The 22,988-nt window shown below is 47.9% G+C and overlaps 1 protein-coding gene across 1 annotated transcript in view; it reads left to right on the plus strand.

Annotated features, from left to right (window-relative positions):
* POLN (DNA polymerase nu) overlaps positions 1–22,988 on the plus strand; it is a 560,717-nt gene that overhangs the window by 279,791 nt on the left and 257,938 nt on the right. Inside the window, exon 15 of the mRNA XM_082249983.1 lies at positions 21,011–21,125. Within this exon, the coding sequence (XP_082106109.1) occupies positions 21,011–21,125 (115 nt within the window). The remainder of the gene's footprint in view (positions 1–21,010; positions 21,126–22,988) is intronic.

Here is a 22,988-nt window from a genome sequence, read left to right on the forward strand (position 1 = left end):
TTAGGACAGTTCTTTTTTACCCTTGATCCAAAGTTCATTTTGACTGCCTGTAATAGGGGTCTATTTTATCTGGTAAGTGGGATGTGCATGTGGTGTCGGTGGAGGAGAGCACTAACCCACGAAGTTCATGTGGTGTCGGTGGAGGAGAGCACTAACCCAGGAACATGAGTTGCTGGTGATTTGATGTACATTCAAGCAAAGCTTGATCCAGGTTGGTCGGAAGGTCTGAGAACGTTCAGACTGTCGCTCCCGTAGGCATCTATCAAGCTGAATGGACAGCTGAATAAGTCCTTCCAGAGTGGTGGGAGTCTCCATCCTGGCTAGTTCATCTTTGAGGGTCTCAGATAGACCCAGGTGATACTGGTATTTGAGGGCTGCCTCGCTCCAACATGTATCTGCAGCCCATTTGCCGAAATCTACGGTGTAGTCCTCAGCGGGACGCCTTCCTTACTTGAGAGAATGCAGGACAGCTTCAGCAGTAGCCGTATGTTGGGGGTCATCCTAAAGTCGAGCCATAGAGTCCAGGAAGGTGTAGATGGAATTGAGGATGAGATCTTTCTGTTCCAGAAGGCAGTGGGCCCAAGCTTGGGGTTCATTGGACAAGCGAGCAATCACAAATCTGACTTTTGCAGTCTCTGTGGCAAAAGTCCTGGGCTGAAGGGCCAGGTATAACTGGCAGGCATTCCTCAAAGCCCTGAATTTCTTCATATCCCAAGAAAAGCGTTCAGGCATTGGTACCCGTGGTTCAGGAGGAGGGATTACAACCGTGTGTGGAGGATTGGTAGGACCCTGCGCTGCTGAGGCTGATGCAGTACTGGCAGAAGGAGGACTGAGATCTGCAAGAGTGGGGGATGCTGTCAGGTACTGTAGTGGACCTTCAAATTGGAAGTACCCATCCTGTAAAAGCTGCACCGCTTGGGTGAGGGCAGTAACCTGCTGGCACAGCGTCCAAAGGACCTTTGGATTAGCGTCCAAAGGAGCACGGGTTGCCAGCAGGGTACAGATGAGAAGAGCAGAGGAACTTCAGGAGCTTGCTGGGTGGCTGGAAGCACAGCAGGGCAGAGGTCTCTGGAAGGTTCCAAGAAGCCAGGCAAACTGGTTCAGAGGTAAGTCCAGGCAGGGAGTCAAACACTGAGAGCAAACTTGAAGGCAAGCCAGGTAGGAGAAACAGGAACAGGCCGAGGTCTTCAGGCAGGAGAAGGCAGCAAGGTCAACGGAGGAAGCTGGGGTCATACACAGGAGATAAGCAGAAGCCAAGTCGGGTGGAGAGAGCCAAGGGTCAAGCCAGGAGAAGGTCAATCAGAGTCAGGAGCAAGCCGGGTCACAACAGGGAATCCAAAAGCAGAATACAGGAGGCACATGAACACTGGGAATCTGACGATAAACCAGCAATGAGAGGCATTCCACAGCCACCTTTTATAGGCCAGCAAAAGGCTCCATCTGTCACGCAATGCGTACGCGCGTTCGCTCCGTTGCAAACGCGGGTAAGCCATTCTTATGCCAGGGCATACAGGAATGCGCCAGATGCGCCGAGAACGTCCATTAGCACTTCTGGCAGTACTGCCAGCTCTCTCACGGCCATTTCCCTGACATCCACAGACCGCTTACAGGGTCTGTTTGGGGCAGTACAAGACCTGTTACTGCAACTGGTGATTGTCACAGTTCTGACTTCAAAACATTTTCAGGGTTTTTACTCAAGCCTGTTTACAGTTCCCAGGAAGGAAGGCAAAGTGCATCCAATCCTGGACCTCAAGGCGCTGAACTGCTTTATGCGGGTGCAGAAGTTCAGAATGAAGTCCATTCGCACAGTGGTGGCAACCCTGCATCAGGGGGATTTTCTTGCCTCTATCGACATCAGGAATGCTTACCTTCACATTCCAATATGTGTCGGTCACCAGCGCTACCTCTGCTTTGCCGTGGGAGAGGAGCTTTATCAATTTGTGGTGTTACCTTTTGGTCTCACCTCTGCTCATCCGGTCTTCACAAAAGTGTTAGCACCGGTGCTAGGTTTGTTACGCCAACGGGGATCGCGGTACTGTGCTACTTGGACGACCTCCTTCTGTGAGCAAAGTCTCCTACTGCTCTTGTGGAAAACCTGGTGATCACTATACGAACTCTGCGGGAGTTCAGCTGGATTCTGAATTTTCAGAAGTCTGTTCTGGTTCCTTCTACAAAACCGGATTATCTTGGCCTGACTCTGGACCTTAGCCAGAGTGCTCCTTCCTCTGGACAAAGTCCCGAAGTTGCATGCTGCAAATTGCCTCCTGCTGTTCAACAGATGTCGTCCCTCCGGAATTGCATGCAGGTGCTGGGCTTGATGGTGCCTACCTTTTGAGACGTTCCATTTTGCACAGTTCCATACGAGGTCCCTGCAAAGGGAGAATCTGGTCAAAAGACTCAGCAGTCTCTGGACAATCCAATCCGGCTGAGTCGGGGGAACGAAGGAGTCCCTGAAATGGTGGCTTCGTTCTCCGTTGCTTCGGCTGGGAAAATCCTTCCTCCCCTTGTATTGAACAGTGATCACCACGGATGCCAGCCTTTCTGGCTGGGGAGGCATCCTCGCCAAGCATTCTGCTCAGGGGATCTAGACGCTGGAAGAGTCCAGACTACTGGTCAATGTTTTGGAACTCCGAGCAATCTGGATCATTGGACGGATCGTCTTCAGGGTTGTCAAGTGTGCATTCAATCGGACAATGCCACAGCCGTGGCTTATGTCAATCACCAAGGGGGCACAAGAAGTGTCCTGGAAGGAGCACTCTTGCTAGGGCTGAGGCCAGTGTCAGGACCAGATAGTCCAGTTTTGTGGACGGAACCAGAGCAGACTTCTGAAAATTCAGAATCCAGCCAAACTCCTGCAGAGTTCGTATTGCGAGCTCCAGGTTTTCCAGCAGAGCAGTAGGAGATAGCCGGCATTCTGAGGTGGGCAGAATGGTTAGTTCTAGCCCTCTCCGTCATACACATTCCGAAGGTGGAAAATTGGCAGGCGGATTACCTCAGTTGGCAGGCATTGGACCAAGGGGTGTGGTCTCTTCACCCAGAGGTGCTTTATCTGCTTTGTCTCTGGTGAGGTACCACCAAGGTGGATCTGTTGGAGTCTCCAATCAACAAAAAGGTGCAGAAGTTTGTGGCTCAGTCAAGGTATCCTCTCGCAGACACGCTGGTGGCCCCGTGGGATCAGTATCGGCTGATTTACGCCTTCCCTCCTATCAAGCATCTGCCCAGACTTCTAAGCAGGATAGAGGCAGAAGGGATTCCGGTCATCTTGGTGGCTCCGGGCTGGCCTTGTCGGGCTTGGTACGCCGGTCTGGTGCGGCTGGTTGCTGATATTCCTTGGAAGCTTCGCCCAAGGGAGGATCTGCTGTCCCAAGGACCGATCTTCCATCCTGCTTTACAGTCGCTGGCTTTGATGGCTTGGCTGTTGAACGCCAGGTGCTGAAGGATAGAGGATTTTTCTGAATTGGTGATTCCTACACTGTTGAAAGCTAGGAAATCTACTTCTAGGAAGATCTACCATCATACGTGGAGGACGTACATTGCGTGGTGTGAATCACTTTGGGTTCATCCTCGCTCATCCTCGGTGGCTCAGATCTTATCCTTCCTTCAACGGGGTTTGAACAGAAGTTGGCCTTTAGTACCATCAAGGGCTAGGTGTCTGCTTTGGCGGTCTTCTTCCAATGACCTTTGGCCAAACACTCCCTGGTGTGTACCTTTCTTCAGGGTGTCAGACATTTGTTCCCTCCAGTGCGGGCTCCGTTGCCCCCTTGGGATCTCAATTTGGTGCTTTCAGCTCTACAGAAGCCTCCCTTTGAAATTATTCAGGAGATTCCCCTGCGTACGCTGTCCCAGAAGGTGGCCTTTTTGGTGGTTATCACCTCTGCACGCAGGGTGTCGGAACTGGCACCATTATCCTATCGTTCACCCTATCTGGTGATTCACAGGGATAAGGTGGTTCTTCGCCTCTGACTGTCTTTCCTTGCAAAGGTTGTCTCTGATTTTCATTTTAATGAAGACATTGTTTTGCCTTCCCTGTGTCTCAGGCCTAAACATCTGAAGGAAATTTCCTTGCATACCTTGAATGTGGTCTGGGCAGTTAGGGTGTATCTGGGAGCTACGGAGTCTTTCAGGAAGTCAAACTCTATTTGTACTCACGGATGGATCTCGAAAAGGTTTGTCCAGTTCCTCTGCAACCATTCCAGATAGATCAGACAGACCTATTCAGACCTATTCCATCAGGGGTCAGGTTCCACCTTTCCCTGTCAAGGCGCACTCTACTAGAGAGCTTAGTGCCTCCTGGGCCTTCCGTCATCAGGCGTCGGTGAAGCAGGTTTGCAAGGCGGCCACCTGGTCGTCTGTGCACACTTTTACAAAGTTTGATAAAGTGGATGTGTTGGCATCTGCGGATGCTTCTCTTGGCTGCAAGGTTTTGCAGGCTGCTGTTTAAGAGGACCTGATCCTTTTTGAGAGGGTATTTGTTTTTTCAGGTGGGCTTCAGTTGTTTTGATTGAGCTCCTGTTGCCTGTTTGACTAATGTTTAGCCTTGGGAATTTTTTTGGTTGTTCCCACCCCTCATGTTTAACACTGCTTTGGGATGTCCCAATGAGTATGAATAGCAGGAGCTGTGTCCGTCAATGAACGAAAGAGAAAATGGGATTTTTGACTTACCGTAAAATCCATTTCTCTGATGTTCATTGACAGACACAGCACCCACTCCACTGTGGGGTTCTTATTCTCCTGACACTGCTTGTAACAAAACTGAGTGGCTTTAGCAGAGAGATGGAGTATACCCCCTGGGACTGCCCATGGGTGTAGCCAGAATTCTTTTCTGCCTAGTGTCCTGCTCCTGTAGGGGGCAGTATAACCCAATGGTTATGAATACCAGGTGAACGTCAGAGAAATGGATTTTACAGTAAGTCCAAAATCCCTTTTTTTTTTTTATATAATTGGATATATTTTATAGTGGAAAATAAAAAAATTTGTTGGTTGGATCTGTTCTTTCTTTCCTTTTTTGGGAGTAGAACAACTTTTAGCCTCTAGTACCATCAAGGGTCAGGTGTCTGCCCAGTTTGTTCTCTTCCAACAATCGGTTAACATTAACGGATTTGTACTATCATTCAAGAGGTTGCATACGTTGCTCCCCATATTCTGCCTCCACACAAAATGTAGCCTTTCTTGTGACCATCAGTTCACCTAGAAGGATTTCTGAGTTATCAGTATTGTCCTGTAAGGGGGCACATTTGTTATTACATAAAGATCAAGTATGTTTTCAGACCAAGGACCTCCTTTTTTCCAAAAGTGCTTCTGCCTTTCTCCATAATAAGGATTTTGTGTTACCTTCCTTGCGTCAGTCCGCAGTGCACCCCAAACAGATCTCTCTCCATTGCCTGGATGTGTTGAGGGCTGTCAGGTGTACCTATCTGCTACTGCTTCTTTTGGACATCTCTAGGTTGCCTTAATATCATCGAACTGCGTGCCTTAATGGCCAATAGACAACATATGATTTTTGTATCCAGCTTAAAAATATTCTCCTTTTGAACTGCTTTCTACAACTGAGTAGGTGTTCTATTGGTTGGATTAGAGCCTCAAGGGGGTGGACCTTTGTTTTTCTATTTGCCTAGTGTGCATTTCTCCAGTAGACAGCAGTATAATTATAGGTTACTTATTTATCATGAAGTGGTGTCCCTCAAAAGACTGAGAGAAAAGGAATTTTAGGGTCAGTACAAAAATCCTATTTTTTTTAAGCATCCGAAGTGTGGACCATGGACAGTTTGCTTTTCAGCTGCTGGAGATATGGAGAATTACAATGGCAGATAGTAGCAGTGCTGCCAGTTCTTTAAGAGAACAGGGTGTACACACCCTTTCTCTGCTATAGGTACCTAGTAGTACCTAGGTACCTATAGGTTCCTTGCTGGGATCTCTGGTCCTGGCAATTATTTTTTTTTTCTAGATAGAATTTTTCTCCTGTTTTTTTCCTATGAGATCTACAATCAACTGCCAGTCTGGCCAGTGAGTGCGCGCAGACCTCAGGTCCATGCTAGGCCGTGACGTAGTCCCACCGGATGGGGGCTGGCCTGTGAGTTAAATGCCTCGCAAGGTCGCATACAACCGGGTGTCGGCCAGAGTCGCACCTTTCCTCCTGGCCAACAGCCCCCCATTTTGATGGCAAGAGGATCTGTCTGGAGGGGTGCCCACCGTGTTCCTGGTATGGTGAGTAGCTGTCCCCCCTCTCCCCCTGGAGGGTTATGGGGTGGACATAGGCCCCTACTTGGGCCCGGACGATCAACTGTGCGGGGGGGGTGTACCCGGTGGGGGCTCCTGCCAGGATCCCCTGTCCTGCCTGGGTCTGTTCTTGAGGTCTAGAGATCCCTTCTGGGTCCCTGGGAGCCTCGAGGTGCTGTGCGGGCCACCATTTTCTTAATGCACGGCGGCCATGTTTGTGTAGTCCGGTGGCCATTTTGCGGTGGTTTGCCATTGAAAATAGCGGCAGCCATGACAGTGGAGCCCTCTGGTTGGTGATTTCAGTGGTGGGAGCCCCTCCTCATCCCCTGGTGCTGACTCCTGGATCCTTTCATTTTCTGATCACCGCTCGTGCAGTGCAGATTCTCCTGGTGGTTGTGGTGCCTGGTTTCTGCGTGAGTTTGGTGGGGTCCTCTCCCTCTCTGCTGAGGATCGATTGGTGCTCTTTGACTGGCAACCGCGTGGTGCTGCCAGAGCAGTGGGGGTTGTCCCTTAGCAGTGTTTTACACTTTTGTGTAGGGTCCCCCTAGTGAATCATGGATTCCTTGGAGCACCTCTTTCCACCTGATCCCTTACCTGATCTGTCTCATCTGTCTTCTCAGATCCTGAATCAGATTCAGCCGCCGCAGACGTGGGTCAGCCTGCTGGGTCTGCAACCATGTGTCCTAGAATCTTTAGATGGTGAGGATGATTTCTCCGCCTCTGCAACCGCACAGGAAAAGGCACTGGTGAACGTACTGATTGTATCTGTTAGGACTTTAAGTTGGAGGACACAGCTGCGAGAGAGGCGCAGGATCTCTTTGGCACTCCAGAGCGGCAAAGGAGTTCCCTTTCCCCTCCTATTTTGACAGAATTGTCACTGAATAGCGAGGACAACCAAAGCGTCCCCTTCGGGTCCCTAAGTGAGTTTCTAGGCGATACCCCAATGAGGAGTCCCTTCTTAAGAAGTGGACTGTTCAACCGGTGGTTGACCCCTGGTTTCCAGATTAAACAAGGCAACCATGATTCAGGTTGCAGAGTCCCCGGCCTTTAAGGACCCGGCTAGTTCGGCACTGAGGCCAATTTTCACGTTTCCTTTGGTGTCGCAGACTCTGACCGAGTGGACTAAGCTTTTATGCCTTGACCTGGAGGGGGAGTAGCTGTGTCCTTTAGCTCAAATGCATGGTGCAGGCCACACTTTTAAAAAGGCCTTGAATGATCTTTCCTTTCAAGGAGATTGCCTGTTTGGTGCCACCCTGGATGATATCATCAACCACTAGGGTGGCTCAGCTGCGCATAATCATGTAGATCTAGATTAGACACAGTGGGAGCCAGACCGCGGGAGGACCTGGCTCGATCGCCGCCAGCCTCCCGCGATCTTCAGCTAGAATGACAGAAGAGCCGCCTGCTTATGTAAACAAAGCAGGTGGCTTTTCTGTCAGAGAGGCAGGGAAAGATAGCGTGATTCAGCTGAGCTGAATCACAGATCTCAGATCTCTTAAGTTTTTTTATTGGGAATGTTTTATAGCAGAAAGTAAAAAATATTTAGTTTTTTTCAAAATTGTTGCTATTTTTTTTTTGTTTGGAGCGCAAAAACGAAAAACCGCAGAGGTGATCAAATACCACCAAAAGAAAGCTCTATTTGTGGGGAAAAAAGGTCATCAATAGTATTTGGGTACGGCGTTGCACGATTGTCAGTTAAAACAACGCGGTGCCAAATCACAAAAAATGGCCTATGTGTTAAGGTGGTAAAACCTTCTGGAACTGAAGTGGTTAAAGGTCTCATGGGAGGAAGAGTACATTGCATTCCGCAGGCTACTAAAGGCAAGGACCCTCGTCCTAGTCGTGGGCCCTCCTCAGCTCATAAGAAGTTGTTTCGTCCCTCAGGGTCAATTGACAAGGGATCGGAGCCATTTGTGGCCTCCTCTGGAGGATCCAAGCGAACTTGGCCTGGCAAGTCAAGTGCGGGCTTCACCAGACCCACGGACGAGGCCCCTTCAGCAGGAAGGTTTGCCCTCACCCGTATTTAGGGTGGGGGGATGTCTTCACTGGTTCCCGGACCCGTGGACTCCACTGGTACAAGAACAGGTGGGTCCAAGAAATCATTCTGTCTGGCTACAAGATCGAGTTTGGTTCTTACTCTCCGATAAGGTTCTTCCTTTCGACGTGCGTTTACTTAAACCTTTTTACAGTTCCCAGGAAGGAAGGCAAGGTGCATCCAATTCTGGACTTTAGGGCGCTGAACTGCTTTGTGCGGACAAACTCCAGAAACTACAAGCTGCAACTCGTCTCCTGTTGTCCAGCAGATCCCTCCAGACTTGTATGCGGGTGCTGGGTCTGATGGTGTATACTTTCGAGGTGGTTCCATTTGCACAGCTCCATACAAGATCCCTTCAGTGAGATTCTGACCAAATGGGACAAGAATCCACAGACCCGGCTGAGCCAGGGAACGAAAGAGTTCCTGATATGGTGGCTTTGTTCTTTGGCACTTCAGCTGGGCAAATCCTTCCTCCCCTTGTATTAGAAAGTGGTCACCACAGCTGTCAGCCTGTCTGGTTGCGGAGGCGTCCTCAGCAAATATTCTGCTCAGGGGATCTAGCACTGGAGTCCAGACTACTGATAAATGTCTTGGACCTCCAAGCGATCAGACTGTGCCTCGAACATTGGATGGAGCGTCTTCAGGGATGTCCAGTGCCTATTCAATCAGACAATGCCATGGCTTATGTCAGTCACCAGGGGGGCACAAGAAGTGTCCTGGTGTCAAGGTCTTACCCTGTCTGCCTGTTGGCGGCCATCTTGGACATGTGCAAACTGCTGTCTTTAATAAACTCTGTTTGCATCATCACTTGCCTGCTGCCTGGGTGTCACTCAGTGATGATGTTGCACACCTGACTATATATATCACCTGTTGGCTTGCAGTCTTTTGCCCTTGTGTTTGTGCTTCAAGGTACATCCCTGCTAGCAGTCGTCTGTTCTCTGTTTTCCTCCGTGCATGACCTAGCTTGGCTGACGACTTTCCTGGCTGTCGATTCAGCATCGGCAGACGACCCGGCATCAGCAGACTACCCGCCTCTGGACTCGACCCCGGCTTGGATGACTACCCGCTTCTAGACTCGATTCCGGCTTGGATGACTACTCTCTCTGGACTAGACCCCGGTTGTTCCAGATTTTGCTCCTCTCTTGCTGTGCGTTTATTGTTGTTGCTCCAATAAAATTTATTTTTTTATTCGCTTTATTTTATTTGCATCTTCGTGTGGTCTAGTTTCCTGGCACCCTGACAGTACCCAAGGGCCATGAATCCTGCCGATGCAGGTACTCCTACGCTCCCTATGCTGGTTTCCGGGCTCGATCAACAAGATCACCTTTTGGGTCACTTCGCTCAGACGTTGTAGACATTGCTTGAATGCACTGCACACCTTGCTCCTGGTGCTGCTAGGCCGGTGGTTCCTCCTGCTGCTCCTGTTGCCGCTTCTGCTCCTGCAAATGGAATCGCTGTTACCAGAGGAATGACTGGTTCAGCCCCCCTCCTGCAGCGCTATGGGGGTGAACCGAGTCAGTGTTGTGGCTTCCTAAACCAAGTGGGCATTTATTTCCTCAGGCGTTTCCCTCTGACAGGTCCGAGGTGGGCTTCCTAATTTCGTTGCTCTCTGACAAGGCCTTGGCCTGTGCGAATCCCTTATGGGAGGATGATATTCCTGTGATACTTGATTACCCAAATTTTGTTCTGTAAGGTATTCTATGTGCATGCTCGCTCTGCCACTGCTACTAAGCTGCTCCTGTCCATTCAACAGGGTATACAAAGTGTGCCATCGAATTTCGTATCCTGGCAGCAGAGGTGGGATGGAATACAGAGGCTTTGTTGGCAGTCTCCTCTCATGGTCTCTCCGATGCATTGAAGGATGAGATTGTGGCCAAGGATCTCCCTGACGAGCTCGAGACTCTCATTTCTTTCCTGATTTTGATCGATGCCAGGATCAGAGAGAGACCATCGTTTAAGGAGCACCTGCGGAGGCCTCCTACTAGATTGGCTCCTACGTTTTCTTCCCCACCCATTCCTTCCTCACCTCCCACGCCTCCTGGGGATGATGCATTTGGTTGTGAACCCATGCATCTGGGGTTCACTTACCTTTCCGAGGCTGAGCAGGCCTTGAGGAGGAGGGAGGGCCGATGACTGTATTATGGCCTTGGTGGGCATTTCCTGAAATCTTGTCCGACCCGTCCGGGAAATGCTCACACCTAAGGTCCTGTCGAGGGCAGATCTTGGGTGGAATTTCCTCGTCCCCGATTTCCCGTAAAGATAAACCGCTAATCACAGTTGTCCTCTCCTGGGCAGCAGGTTTGGTGGTTACTCAGTCGTTGGTAGACTCCGGTGCTGGCGGTTACTTTATTGACAGTATGTTTGCTGCTATGAATTCCAAACCCTTGCAGCCCCATGCCTCTAGTCATCAGGGCGATTGATGGCAGAGCCCTGCAACCAGCACAGGTTACCCACGAGATGGTTCCGGTTGACATGGCGATAGGGGCTGTTCACAGGGAGTCAACCTGTTTCCAGGTTATATCATCCCCACACTACTCTGTTGTTTTGGGGCATCCTTGGCTTCAGAAACACAATCCAACCTTTGATTGGCAGTCGGTCGAGACCCCCCTCTTTTTCTCCACAGTGTGGTGCTGTTTGTATCCATTGGCCTGTTAAGGTATTATGTGCCTCCTCTGATTCAGTGTTGCCTACTGAATATCATGAGTATCAAGATGTATTTGAAAAGGTGCGCACTGGCACTCTTCCCCCTCATGGCCTGTACAATTGTGCCATAGACTTGCAACCTGGTGCCATTTTCCCTCGTGGCAGGGTTTATCCTCTCTTGGTAGCGGAGAATAAGGCCATGGAGGAGTACGTGGCGGATGCATTTGCCCATGGGCACATTCACAAGTCCACTTCTCCAGCAGGTGCCGGTTTTTTCTTCGTAAAGAAGAAGAGGGGGTGAGTTGAGACCTTGCATTGATTATAGGGGCCTCAATCGCATCACGGTCAAGAATGCATACCCGATTCTGTTGATCACTGAATTGTTCGACCGCCTCAAGGGAGCAACGGTCTTTACCAAGCTTGACCTAAGGGCCGCGTATAACCTCGCTAGGATCAAGGAGGGCGATGAGTGGAAGACCACGTTTAATACCAGAACCAGTCATTACAAATATCTAGTGATGCCCTTTGGCTTGTGCAATGCGCCCACTGTCTTCCAGGAGTTCATCAATGATGTCTTTCGTAATATGTTGCAGCAACGTGCGGTAGTCTATTTGGACGACATCTTGATTTACTCCATTGAATCGCACTACCTGGATGTCAAACGGGTGCTGCAACGGTTATGTGAGAATGGGCTTTTCTGTAAGCTTGAGAAATGTGAATTCCACCTGTCTCCGGTTGCCTTCTTGGGCTACATCATTTCTGCTGAAAGGTTCTCCATAAACCCTTAGAAGGTTTCTACAATGGCCTTGCCCTAGTGGTCTCCGTTTCATTCAGCGTTTCCTTGGGTTTGCCAACTACTATCGGAAATTTATCAGGAACTTTTCCTCTTTGGCCAAACCTATCTCAGATCTGACTAAGAAGGGCAGCGATCCTCACAATTGGACGCCTGCTGCCATCCAAGCTTTCGAGGCCTTTAAGTCCTGCTTTCGCTTTGGCTCCCATTCTGTCTTATCCCAATCCTGGTTTGCCTTTTGTTCTAGAGGTGGATGCGTCTGAGATGGGAGTAGGCATCCTCCGGTCTCAGCCTCGGACTCCTGATGGACCCTTACTTGCTTATGGGTTCTACTCCAAGAAGCTGTCTCCAGCTGAATGCAATTACGAGATTGGAAATAGAGAGCTCATGGCCATTATCCTGGCTCTCAAGGAGTGGAGACACTTGCTTGAAGGTTCTGTGGTTCCAGTTCTCATTCTCACTGATCATAAGAATCTGACGTATCTCTCAGAGGCCAAGAGGCTCACACCCCGTCAGGCCAGATGGGCCTTATTCTTTACTCGTTTTAACTATGTGGTCTCCTATTTGCCCAGCTGCAAGAATGTTAAAGCTGATGCCTTGTCTCGCCAGTATTCTGAGTTGTCCAGGGAGGACTCTGTGCCAACACTGGTCATACCTTTGGATCATATCCTGGCTGTCATCCGCACCAACTTAACCTCTCCTCTTGGGGAACGGATCTTGGCTGCCCAACCTTGTGGAAGACGTTCATTGCGTGGTGTGAGTCTCTTGGGGTTCATCCTCGCTCTTGTTCGGTGGCCCAGGTCTTGACCTTCCTTCAAGGGGTTGTTGAGCAGAAACTGGACTTTAGTACTATCAAGGGCCAGGTCTCGGCCTCAGTGGTCTTATTTTAACGGCCCTTGGCCACATAATCCCTGGTGCATACTTTTCTTCAGGGAGTTAGGCTCTTGACACCTCCAGTGTGGTCTCTGTTGCCCCCTTGGGACCTCGATTTGGTGCTCTTAGTTCTCCAGAAGCCTCTTTTTGGGAATCTTCGGGAGCTGCCCTGCTTACGCTGTCCCAGAAGGTGGCCTTTTTGGTGGCTTTCACCTCTGCGCGCTAGGTGTCGGAATTGGCAGCATTATCCTGTCCACCTTACTGGTGGTTCACAGTGATTAGGTGGTTCTTCGCCCCTGTCCGTCATTCCTTCCTTAGGTTGTCTCTGATTTTCATTTGAATGAAGACATTGTGTTCCCTTCTCTGTGTCCCAGGCCAACACATCCGAGGGAAATTGCTTTGCATACCTTGGATGTGGACCGGGCGATTGGGGTGTACCTGGCAGCTACAGAGTCTTTTAGGAAGTCAGACTCACTATTTGTGCTCACGGATGGCCCTCGGAAAGAGTTGCCCATTTCCTCTGTGACCATTTCCAGATGGATCAGACAGACCGTGGTGCAGGTCTATTCCATCCAGGGTCAGGTTCCTCATTTCCCTGTCAAGGCGCATTCTACTTGGCACTCAGTGCCTCCTGGGCTCTCCATCATCAGGCGTCAGTGACACAGGTTTGCAAGGCGGCCTGCTGGTCGTCGGTGCACACTTTCACAAAGTTCTATAAAGTGGATGTGTTGGCATCTGCTTCCTTTGGCCGCAGGGTTTTGCAAGCTGCTGTTTAAAGGATATGGTCCTCTTTGAGGGTGTATTGTTTTTTCAGGTGAGTTCCAGTTGTTTAGGTTGAGCTCCTGTTTACCTGGTTGGCTATAATTAGCCTTGGGAATTTATTTTTGGTTGCTCCCACCCTTCATGTTTAACACTGCTTGGGGACGTCCCAATGGTTATGAAGACCAGGAGCTGTGTCCGTCAATGAACGAAAGGGAAAATGGGATTTTTGACATACCGTAGAATCCATTTTTCTGATGTTCATTGACGGACACAGCACCCACCCCTCTGTGGAGTTGTAATTCTTCTGACACTGCTTGTAACAAAACTGAGTACCTATAGCAGAGAGAGGGAATATACCCCCTGGCACTGCCCATAGGCGTAGCCAGACTTTCTTTCTGCCTAGTGTCCTACTCCTGTAGGAGGCAGTATAACCCAGTGGTTAAAAAGATCAGGAGCTGTGTCCGTCAATGAACATCAGAGAAATGGATTTTACTATAAGTCAAAAATCCCATTTTTTTTCCTGTTTTCACTTGATCTGGCCAGTAACACACCTCCTATGTAACAGTGCCCCCACTTTGGATGAAGGAGCACAGGGGCACCTAAGGACAGGGGCATTGTCAGTCTGGGGGGGAGGAGATTGTTAGATGGACTACAGATTTAAATACACTAACAAATTGAGGCCAAACTCCAGCTAACACTTTATAAGCATTTACAGCAAACGTTTTTTGTTCCTTTTGGGATAAAGGTTTTACATAAATAAAGGCTGATCATTAGAAGGACCCCTGTCAGTGTTAAATGGTTTGTCTCATCCCTCTAACTGCTACCTCTGCTAGAGAGCTTGTTCTTTTGAAAAAACACAGATTATTCTGACCAGATTACCAGGTCAAAATAAGGGAAAGAAAGCCTAAATTAACTCATGCAGCCATCATATCCTAAGAATTGGTAAGCTGCAATATAATAAATAGTTGCTTTTGGTTTTAAGGGCTTTTTCACACACTTTGTCCGTCAAACGGGGATGGATCCGCTGATCCCCCGCTGAGCAGAAGGATGACAGCTGTGTCAGTTCCCCATGCATCTCTATGGGGGAAATCGGATGGGAATGGTCCGTTCTCATCCGATCCGATCCGCTGGATGGATGGAAAATAGGGTTTCCATCCGTCCAGATTTGACTGATCGGATCGGGTCGGATGTCAGCGGACATGTCTCCGCTGACATCCGATGCCCCATAGGAATGCATGGGGGGACCGTTCAGATCCGCCAAAAAAACGAACAGGCGGATCTGAACGGTCCGCCTGTGTGAAAGGGACCTCATACCTCATGAATGCTGGCCTATTACTTGCATATACAGTATATTATTTTTTCCCTTTTTTTCTATTTTATTTATCTTTAAGAATAAAACAACATTGAAATTTGGATTTAACAGAAAGCGAAAAAAGGTTTACATTAAGCATGGAAACCTGTAAATCATGCATTTGACAGATGTCATAACAAAACAAACACTTATGTCTGATCATAGAGGGTTGTTCTACATTGAAAAGATTGGGTATTATGGAATTCTTATTATTTCTAGATTGTAAGCTAGGGGTTAGGTGCTGGTTTGAGTGATTGACAACCATTCCACCAACTGCTAATTTCAAACCGATCAGAGTGTCTGCCATGATTTGTTTTTTTTTTTGGGTTTTGTTGCAGACAAAATATACAGCAAAATATAACTGTACCGGGGTTCTCTTTTTGGCTAAATACATGTAAAGAAGATCAGTGTCGCTTTGAGTTAAAGATGTTAGTGCATTCAAACTGAATCGTTTTTTTTTTTTTTATTGATTTTGGCATTTCGTTTGACCGCTATTTCTGCACACTTGTAGGAAAATCTTTTTCTCCTAAGCTTCCAGCTTTATCTACCTGCCATGTTCTTTAAAGATAATTTCCAAGAAAAAGTGAAATCTAATACTTGCCTGGGGGTATGTGTATGTATTACAAAGCCCACAGCACTCTACTAAATAACATTGCGACTCCTTCCCCTGTAAGGAAATAAGATATCCTGTTTTCCTGGAAATTTTTACTTTTTTTTTTTTTTGTACATTATGAAGATTGCAGTGAATGGAGTGGGAATCTGTGGCAAAAGGTGATACAGCCAAATTCCATTTTTCCCCATTGCGATCTCTGAACTATGCCAGAAACCATTGGGGTGATTCAGCCACTTCATTTAATAATGTTTTGGCTGGAAAATGCACACTGATGAGCCAAGGACTCTAACCCAGCGCTTACAATAAATAAAGAACAAAGGCAAACCCTATGTTAAAAGTCAAAAAATTAAATTGAAGGGTGAAGTAGCTGTAAATGAATGGTTTGGAGATCTGCAGAAGAAAAACCCTAAATGGGGAAAGCGTGGGTGGAATGGATCCAAACACTGGAACAGATGACCAGATCTGCAGCTCATGGAAAGAACAAATCCAGGGGAGATCTAAAGGCATGCAAAGTATCAAAGCGCTGAATCTGTAAAAGTGCCAATGTTTATTGAACAAATATATCCAAACTTACATGTAAGCAGAGGTGAAGGAGAAAACCAGCCACTGTAAGGCTTCATTCACACTTGAATATTTGAACATCAAAGTCGCGTGATGTTTTCCATTGATAACCATTCATATATGTGCGACTTAGTGTTACTAACCCAGAACCGACATTCACTATATCTGGTCTCCCACAGTACACAGAACATGGAAATGCATGATAAATACCTTTTCTCATCCGCAGTATAAAGCAGCCTTGTGACTTGTATCCGTTCCTAGTTAAGCTTGTAGGTGTAGTTTCTCCCCTGATCCTCTGTCTGGACAGTGCTGATTGGCTCTGTGCTGATCACATGCACTCTCCAAAAAAAAAAAAAACTCTCTAGCATAACACACCAAATTGAGCATGTGCAGCCCGTCCCCTGGCTCTGGAAATTTTAGGTTATTTTTTGGAGACCGTAAAAGAGGAGGATCAGAGAGACATGATCAAACAGCCTTTATACACAATGCGCAGGATTAAGCAGCAACTTCAAAGTAATTCCTGTGCTACTTTGGCCCAACTTTCATGCAACTTGAGGCCCATAGACTTCAATGTTGACCCTCAAAAGTTGCATGAAAATTGTTCATGAATGGTATACAATGCAACAGTTGTCCATTATTACTGGTCAAAGCCAAAGTCCTATCCAAGTTGCACCCATCCAAAGTCGTGTCAACTTTGCATCAAACTTGCACTCCAAAGTCAGCACAACCTTGGAGTCATACAAGTGTGAATGAAGCCTAAAGCTTCAAGGATCAGCAGGGATAAATGAACAGAATGCTGGAAAGCCGGACATGCCAAGAAACATGCTATGTCGTTGTTCATGTCGGCCTCCCTCAACACTCAGAGCATCAACCTTCGCCATGGGAACAGAGGGCAGGCAGATTTGTTTTGGGGCCCCACCCCTTTTCTATGGTGAAAATTGTTGCTCTGATCTTTCTACCATTCGGCTCATCGATCCCTGCTGGTCCTTAAAACTTTGCAGTGACCAGTTTTCCATTCCTCCTCTATGCTGGTTTACCTCTGCCTACATGTAAGTTTGGAAATATTTTTTCAATAAACATTGGCACTTTTACTGATTCAGCGCTTTGGTACTTTGTATGTTTTGGCTGGTATGACTCTATATATGTTTAGATATATGTTTAGACAAATCTTTTAACTATAGTCTAAAGCCCAGTCTAAAGCCCTGAACACATGATCCAAAAATCAGACAACAGATCATCCAGTTTTTTTTTGGATGCTAGTCGCATATTGAACATGAAGAGTTTGCTAAAGTTACGAAAATTCTCATACGACAGAATAAAAATTTGGAAGTGATGTCATGTATTGTAGTGTATATGTATTGGATTTTCGAACGACAACTGTACTGAATAAAGGAAAATCATACAATCTGATATTGTACGAGAGAAGTTTTCGTGCTTGTCCGATCGGATGAACTGTCGTGATCGGCTCTAGAAAGCTCTGTACTTACAATCCAATTATCGTTCAATTGCTTTGAAAGTATTTTTGTCTGATTTTCGGATCGTGTGTACGGGCCTTTATGTCTAGCTCTTTGGTATATATTTTTTAATTAATTCAATGTTTATGCAAAAACATTTCTCTTTTGTTCATTAACGGACACAGCTCCTGGTATTCATAGCCATTGTGTTATACTGCCCCCTACAGGAGTAGGACACTAGGCAGCAAAGAATTCTGGCTACACCCATGGGCAGTCCCAGGGGGTATACTCCCTCTCTCTGCTATAGTCACTCAGTTTTTTTTCTGCCTAGTCAGGAGTTAGGACCTAGTTCCTTGCTGGTATATTTGGTCCTGGCAAATTTTTTTCCGATTCGATTTTTTGCCTGGATTTTTCCTGCAAGATCTACAATCAACTGCCGGACTGGGCTATGGGCTGGATAATATAGATCCAGCGGTCACGCCAGTCTGGCCAGCGAGTGCACGCAGACCTCAGCTGCGCGCTAGGTCAGCCGAGACATAGCTCCACTGGACGGGAGCTGGCTTGCGAGTTAAATGCTTCACAAGGTCGCATACCACCGGGGTCTTGGTTCCTCCGCGCCGACAGCCCCTCCATTTCGATGGAGAGGGGTTCTGTCTGGAGCAGTGCCGGCCTGGTTCCTGGTATGGTGAGTAATTGTCCCCCCTCTCCCCCTGGAGGGTTTTGGGGTGGACATGGGCCCCTCCTTGGGACAATCGAATCCCTGGGTTCCCCTCCTTCCCGCAGGCACCCCTCTTGCCGAGTCCCTCACCTGCCCCCCCTCTCCCCTCCACATATGTTGGGGCTGTTTGGGTGGTCTTGCCACTGTTCTTGGGGTGGGGACAGGGCGCTTACAAGCGATGGGGGCCGGGGGGGGTGTGCCACTGGCGACTGGACGATCGACTGTGCGGGGGGGGAGGTTGTATCTGGTGGGGACTCCTGCAAGGGACCCCTCATCCTGCCTGGATCTGTCCCTGAGGCCTGGTCTCCCTCCTGGGTCCCTGTATGCCAAGTGGGGTCACTGTTTTATTGTAGCCTGTGTATTCCTATACACGGCGGCCATGTTTGTGTAGCCCGGCAGCCATTTTGCTGTGGTTTGCCATTGAAAAAAGCAGGCGGCCATGACAGTGGAGCCCTGTGGGCAGTAATTTTGGCGGTGGAAGCCCCTCCTCATCACCTGGTGCTGACTCCTAGATGATTTTACCCTGATCGCCGCATGTGTAGTGCATTATCCTGGTGGCTGCAGGTGCTTGTTTCTGCGGGTGGTGGGGTCCTCTCCCTCCCTGCTGAGCATCGCATGGTGCCTTGTGCCTGGCGAACGGGTGGTGCTTCCAGCGCAGTGGGTGTTGTCCCTTAGCAGTGTTTTACACCTTTTGCGGGGTCCCCTTGGTGACTCATGGAGTCTTTGGAGCACATTTCCCCAGCTGAACCCCTCTCTGAGGCTATGGGTTTCTCCGGTTACCAACCATCCTTCATGCACGTGGGTCACCCTACTGGGTCTGCAACCATGCACCTGGAATCCTCTGATAGTGGGGATGATTCCTCCATGTCTGCGACCGCGCACTAAATGGTGCAGGTGGATGTACTGATTGCATCTGATTGTATCTGTGTGGGATACCCTAAAGATGGAGGAAGCAGCTGAAGCTGCGACGGAGGCGCGGGTACCCTTTGGCACCCACAAGCCATCCAGAGCGGCAAATGTGTTTCCTTTCCCTGCCTATTTTGACAGAATTGTTGCAAAGGAGTGGGGATGACCAAAGCGTCCCTGTGGGTTTCCTAGGCGCTTTACCAGGCGTTACCTCTATGAGGAGTCCCTTCTTAAGAAGTGGACTGTGCCACCGGTGGTGGACCCTCCAGTTTCCAGATTAAACAAGGCAACCATGATTCCAGTTGAGTCCCCAGCCTTTAAGGATCCAGCTGACCAGGAGGCGGAGGCTGTGGCCCGCCATATGTACACTCTGACTGGTTTGCAATGAGGCCGGTATTCACCACTGCCCTAGTGTCGCAAACTCTGACCGAGTGGGCTAAGTTCTTACGCAGTGACCTCGAGGGGGAGCAGCTCCCCCCTGCCTTTGCCGAGCTGGCAGACCAGCTGGTCTAGGGGCTGCAGTTTATCTGTGATACCTCTTTGGATGCAGCTCCCCTGATGGCTCGCCTCTGTTTTGGCAGTGGTCCTTCTATGTGCCTTTATGCTCAAGTGCTGGTCTGCGGATCAGACTTCAAAAAGGGCCTTGACTGATCTTCCCTTTGAAGGAGATCGCCTGTTTGGAGATACCCTGGATGACATCATTAAAGGTCTCACAGGGGGGAAGAGAAGTTTACTTCCGCAGGCTACTAAGGGTAAGGAACTTTGTCATAGACGTGGGCCTTCCTTCTCAGCTCATAAGAAGTTTTTTCCGCCCTTAGGGTCGACTGACAAGGGCTCAAAGCCTTTTCAGGGCCTCTTCAGGAGGATGCAAACGAGCCTGGTCTGGCAAGCCAAGATCGGGCTTCTCAAGACCCCGTGGATAAGGCTCTTTCAGCATGAAGGTGCGCCCTCACCCGTATCAGGGATGGGGGGATGTCTTCGCTGGTTTCCGGATCTGTGGACTTCCCTGGTGCAAGACAAGTGGGTCCACAAAGTCGTTTGGTCTGGCTACAAGGTAGAGTTTCACTCTTGTCCCCGGCAAGGTTTTTTCCTTCCAACTTACGCCTGTCCTCAGACCGCTTACATGGCCTGTTTGGGGCAGTATAAGACCTGTTCCTTCAAGGAGTGATCGTCTCGGTTCCAGGGTTTTTACTCAAACCTGTTCACAGTCCCGGGAATGAAGGCAAAGTGCATCCAATCCAGGAACTCAAGGCGCTCAACTGCTTTGTGCGGGTACAGAAGTTCAGAATGGAATCCATTCAAACGGTGGTGGCATCCCTGCATTAAGGAGATTTCCTAGCCTCTTTCGATATCAAGGATGCCTACCTTCACATTCCAATATGTGCCAGTCACCAGCGTTTTCTCCGCTTTGCTGTGGGAGAGGAGCCTTATCAGTTTGTGGCGTTACCCTTTGGTCTCGCCTCTGCTCCTTGGGTCTTCACAAAAGTGTTAGCCCCGGTGCTAGCGTTGTTACTCCAATGGGGGATCACGGTACTGTGCTACTTGGATGATCTCCTTCTGCAAATGGAGTCTCCCTCTGCTCTGGTGGAAAACTTGGAGATCACAATAAGTACTCTGTGGGAGTTTGGCTGGATTCTGAATTTTTTAGAAGACTAATGTTTAGCCTTGGGAAGTTGTTGGTTGTTCCCACCCTCATGTTTAACACTGCTTTGGGAGGTCCCAATGGTTATGAATACCAGGAGCTGTGTCCGTCAATGAATGAAAGACAAAATGGGATTTTTAACTTACCGTAATATCTGTTTCTCTGATGTTCATTGACAGACACAGCACCCACCCCTCTGTAGAGTTAATATTCTCCTGACACTGCTTGTAACAAAACTGAGTGGCTATAGCATAGAGAGGGAGTATACCCCCTGGGACTGCCCATGAGTGTAGACAGAATTCTCTTCTGCCTAGTGTCCTACTCCTAAAGGGGGCAGTATAACCCACTGATTATAAATACCAGGAGCTGTGCCTGTCAATGAACATCAGAGAAATGGATTTTAGGGTAAGTCAAAAATCCCATTTTTTCTGATCAATTCTTAGATTTTTCTCAGATTGAACTGCGTTTACTTGCTCACTTTTCTTCTGATCCTGAGCTTTTAAAACTCTTTCATGAAGCGGAGGAAACTGACATATTTGCAAATTTGGCATCTCAGTGGTAAGTAAAACTAGCTTAATTAATGATTTTCCAATATGTACATTTCCCCACGCTTGTTAATGTAACTGATTCACTGCATAGGCGGCACTGTAATCTTTCTGTACTTACCTTCCCCATATTCCACTACCAGTGCCCCTTAGCAATACTCAGCACTTGCAAGTATGGGGCACATATCACACTCCTGCCTTCCCCTCCTACTATTATGTCCTGTGGCTTAGAGGCAAATCAGTAGGCCTGAGTGCTGTTGTGTAACACGCCATTATGGGGAGGGAGCTTGCATCGCCTAGTGTAACTTTCCAGATGGAGTGGGAACATGGCAAGTATGGTCTGCTTATGTAATAAAAAAAATATTTTCTCTAGTATGGGAAAAGTACAGATTTTTTTTTTTTTTTTTTTTTTAAATACTTCTGTGTGCTGTTTGACTTAAACGGAGAAATACTCTCTATATCTTTACAATCTAGTTATGTTGTATATACTGTATGATGTAATGTTGTATGTGATGGCTATGAAACCATAACAATCGCAGTGTTTCTGCTTCTCTTGTTCCAATTTATGTAGAGTTTTGTAGGCAAATAACATATCATTTGTAGGCAAATGCATCTTCATTGGACATTAAATGCAGGTATATGCAGGTCTGTAAATGCCACCCACACAGTATAAAAACATGACCCTGTCCTGTCTGCTAACTGACATTTGCTTTCTTCTTTTTGCTACTGATAGTGTTTCAAAGAGCTAGCAATGGTAACATTAGGTATTAAAGCTGAAGTGCAGCCTACAGACTTGAAATGTTTACATTTTTATGTAGGTATATGAAAGTAAGCGTGCGCACACGCACGTATGTGTATGTGAACTGGCTTACTACAGGAGATACTGCTGCATTTAAAACCAGTCTAAAAGGGCTCCAGGCAGAGGGAAAAAATTACCCTTGCAGTGCCTTCCCCGCACCCAATTGCAAGGGTTCAATGCTTGTTAAAGTGGTTGTAAACCCTTACATATACCCAGTGAAGTGACTGGCCTCATGTGATACACAGAGATGAAACAAATCCTCGTACATAGATCGCACCTGTTTATCTGCAGTCTTATCTTCTCTACATCTGTTCAAAGTCCATAATTTATAAAGCTTGTCTGAGCTGTCAAAAAAAAAAAAAAAAAGGAGGAGAGCTGAAATAACGCTGTAGAGCTCAGTGAGAAGAGCTCCAAGAGCTGATGGGAGTGGAGCCCCTTCACACAGCACACAGGAACAAAGCTTAGGCTGTCAATTAGCTGGAGATCCCTCCCCATCTCTTTTTTTTTTTTTTTTTTTTTTTGGTGTCTGTAAAATTTGTTAGAAGTGACAAAAATGACACTTAGTGCTTTTATTTGAGACGTGCACACTATAGAGCTGTTTTTCTCAACTCCGGCCCCCAGGGCACATTAACAGGCCAGGTTTGCTAGAAAACTGAAATGCATCACAGGTGATATAATTTGCTGCTCAAATTGCAGTATTCTAGTCTGCATCTCCCCCAGGTTATACTTAAAATCTGGCCTGTTAGTGTGCCCTGAGGACTGGAGTTGAGAATCCCAGCTATAGAGCAGCCTTTTCAACCAGGGTGCCCAGGCACCCTGGGGTGCCTTGAGGTTTCTTCAGGGATGCCTTGGGAAAATGCCTAAATATTGCCCCAAAATTGTATACAAGCATGTGGGTGGATGAAACCTGCCTTTTAGTTACCAAAAGCCACAGGTTTTCATTCTTCTAACGACCAATGGCATCATCAGTGGATAAGGAGGATGTCAGTTGCCTTGATATCATCCTTGTTTGACCCTCCCTTGCCTCTATCCATCAGCTTTGGGGTATCATTAGCTAAGTGATGGAGAAAAAGTGAG

Source organism: Pelophylax lessonae, assembly GCF_965119305.1.
Source record: "Pelophylax lessonae genome assembly, chromosome: 1".
Classification (NCBI taxonomy): domain Eukaryota; kingdom Metazoa; phylum Chordata; class Amphibia; order Anura; family Ranidae; genus Pelophylax; species Pelophylax lessonae.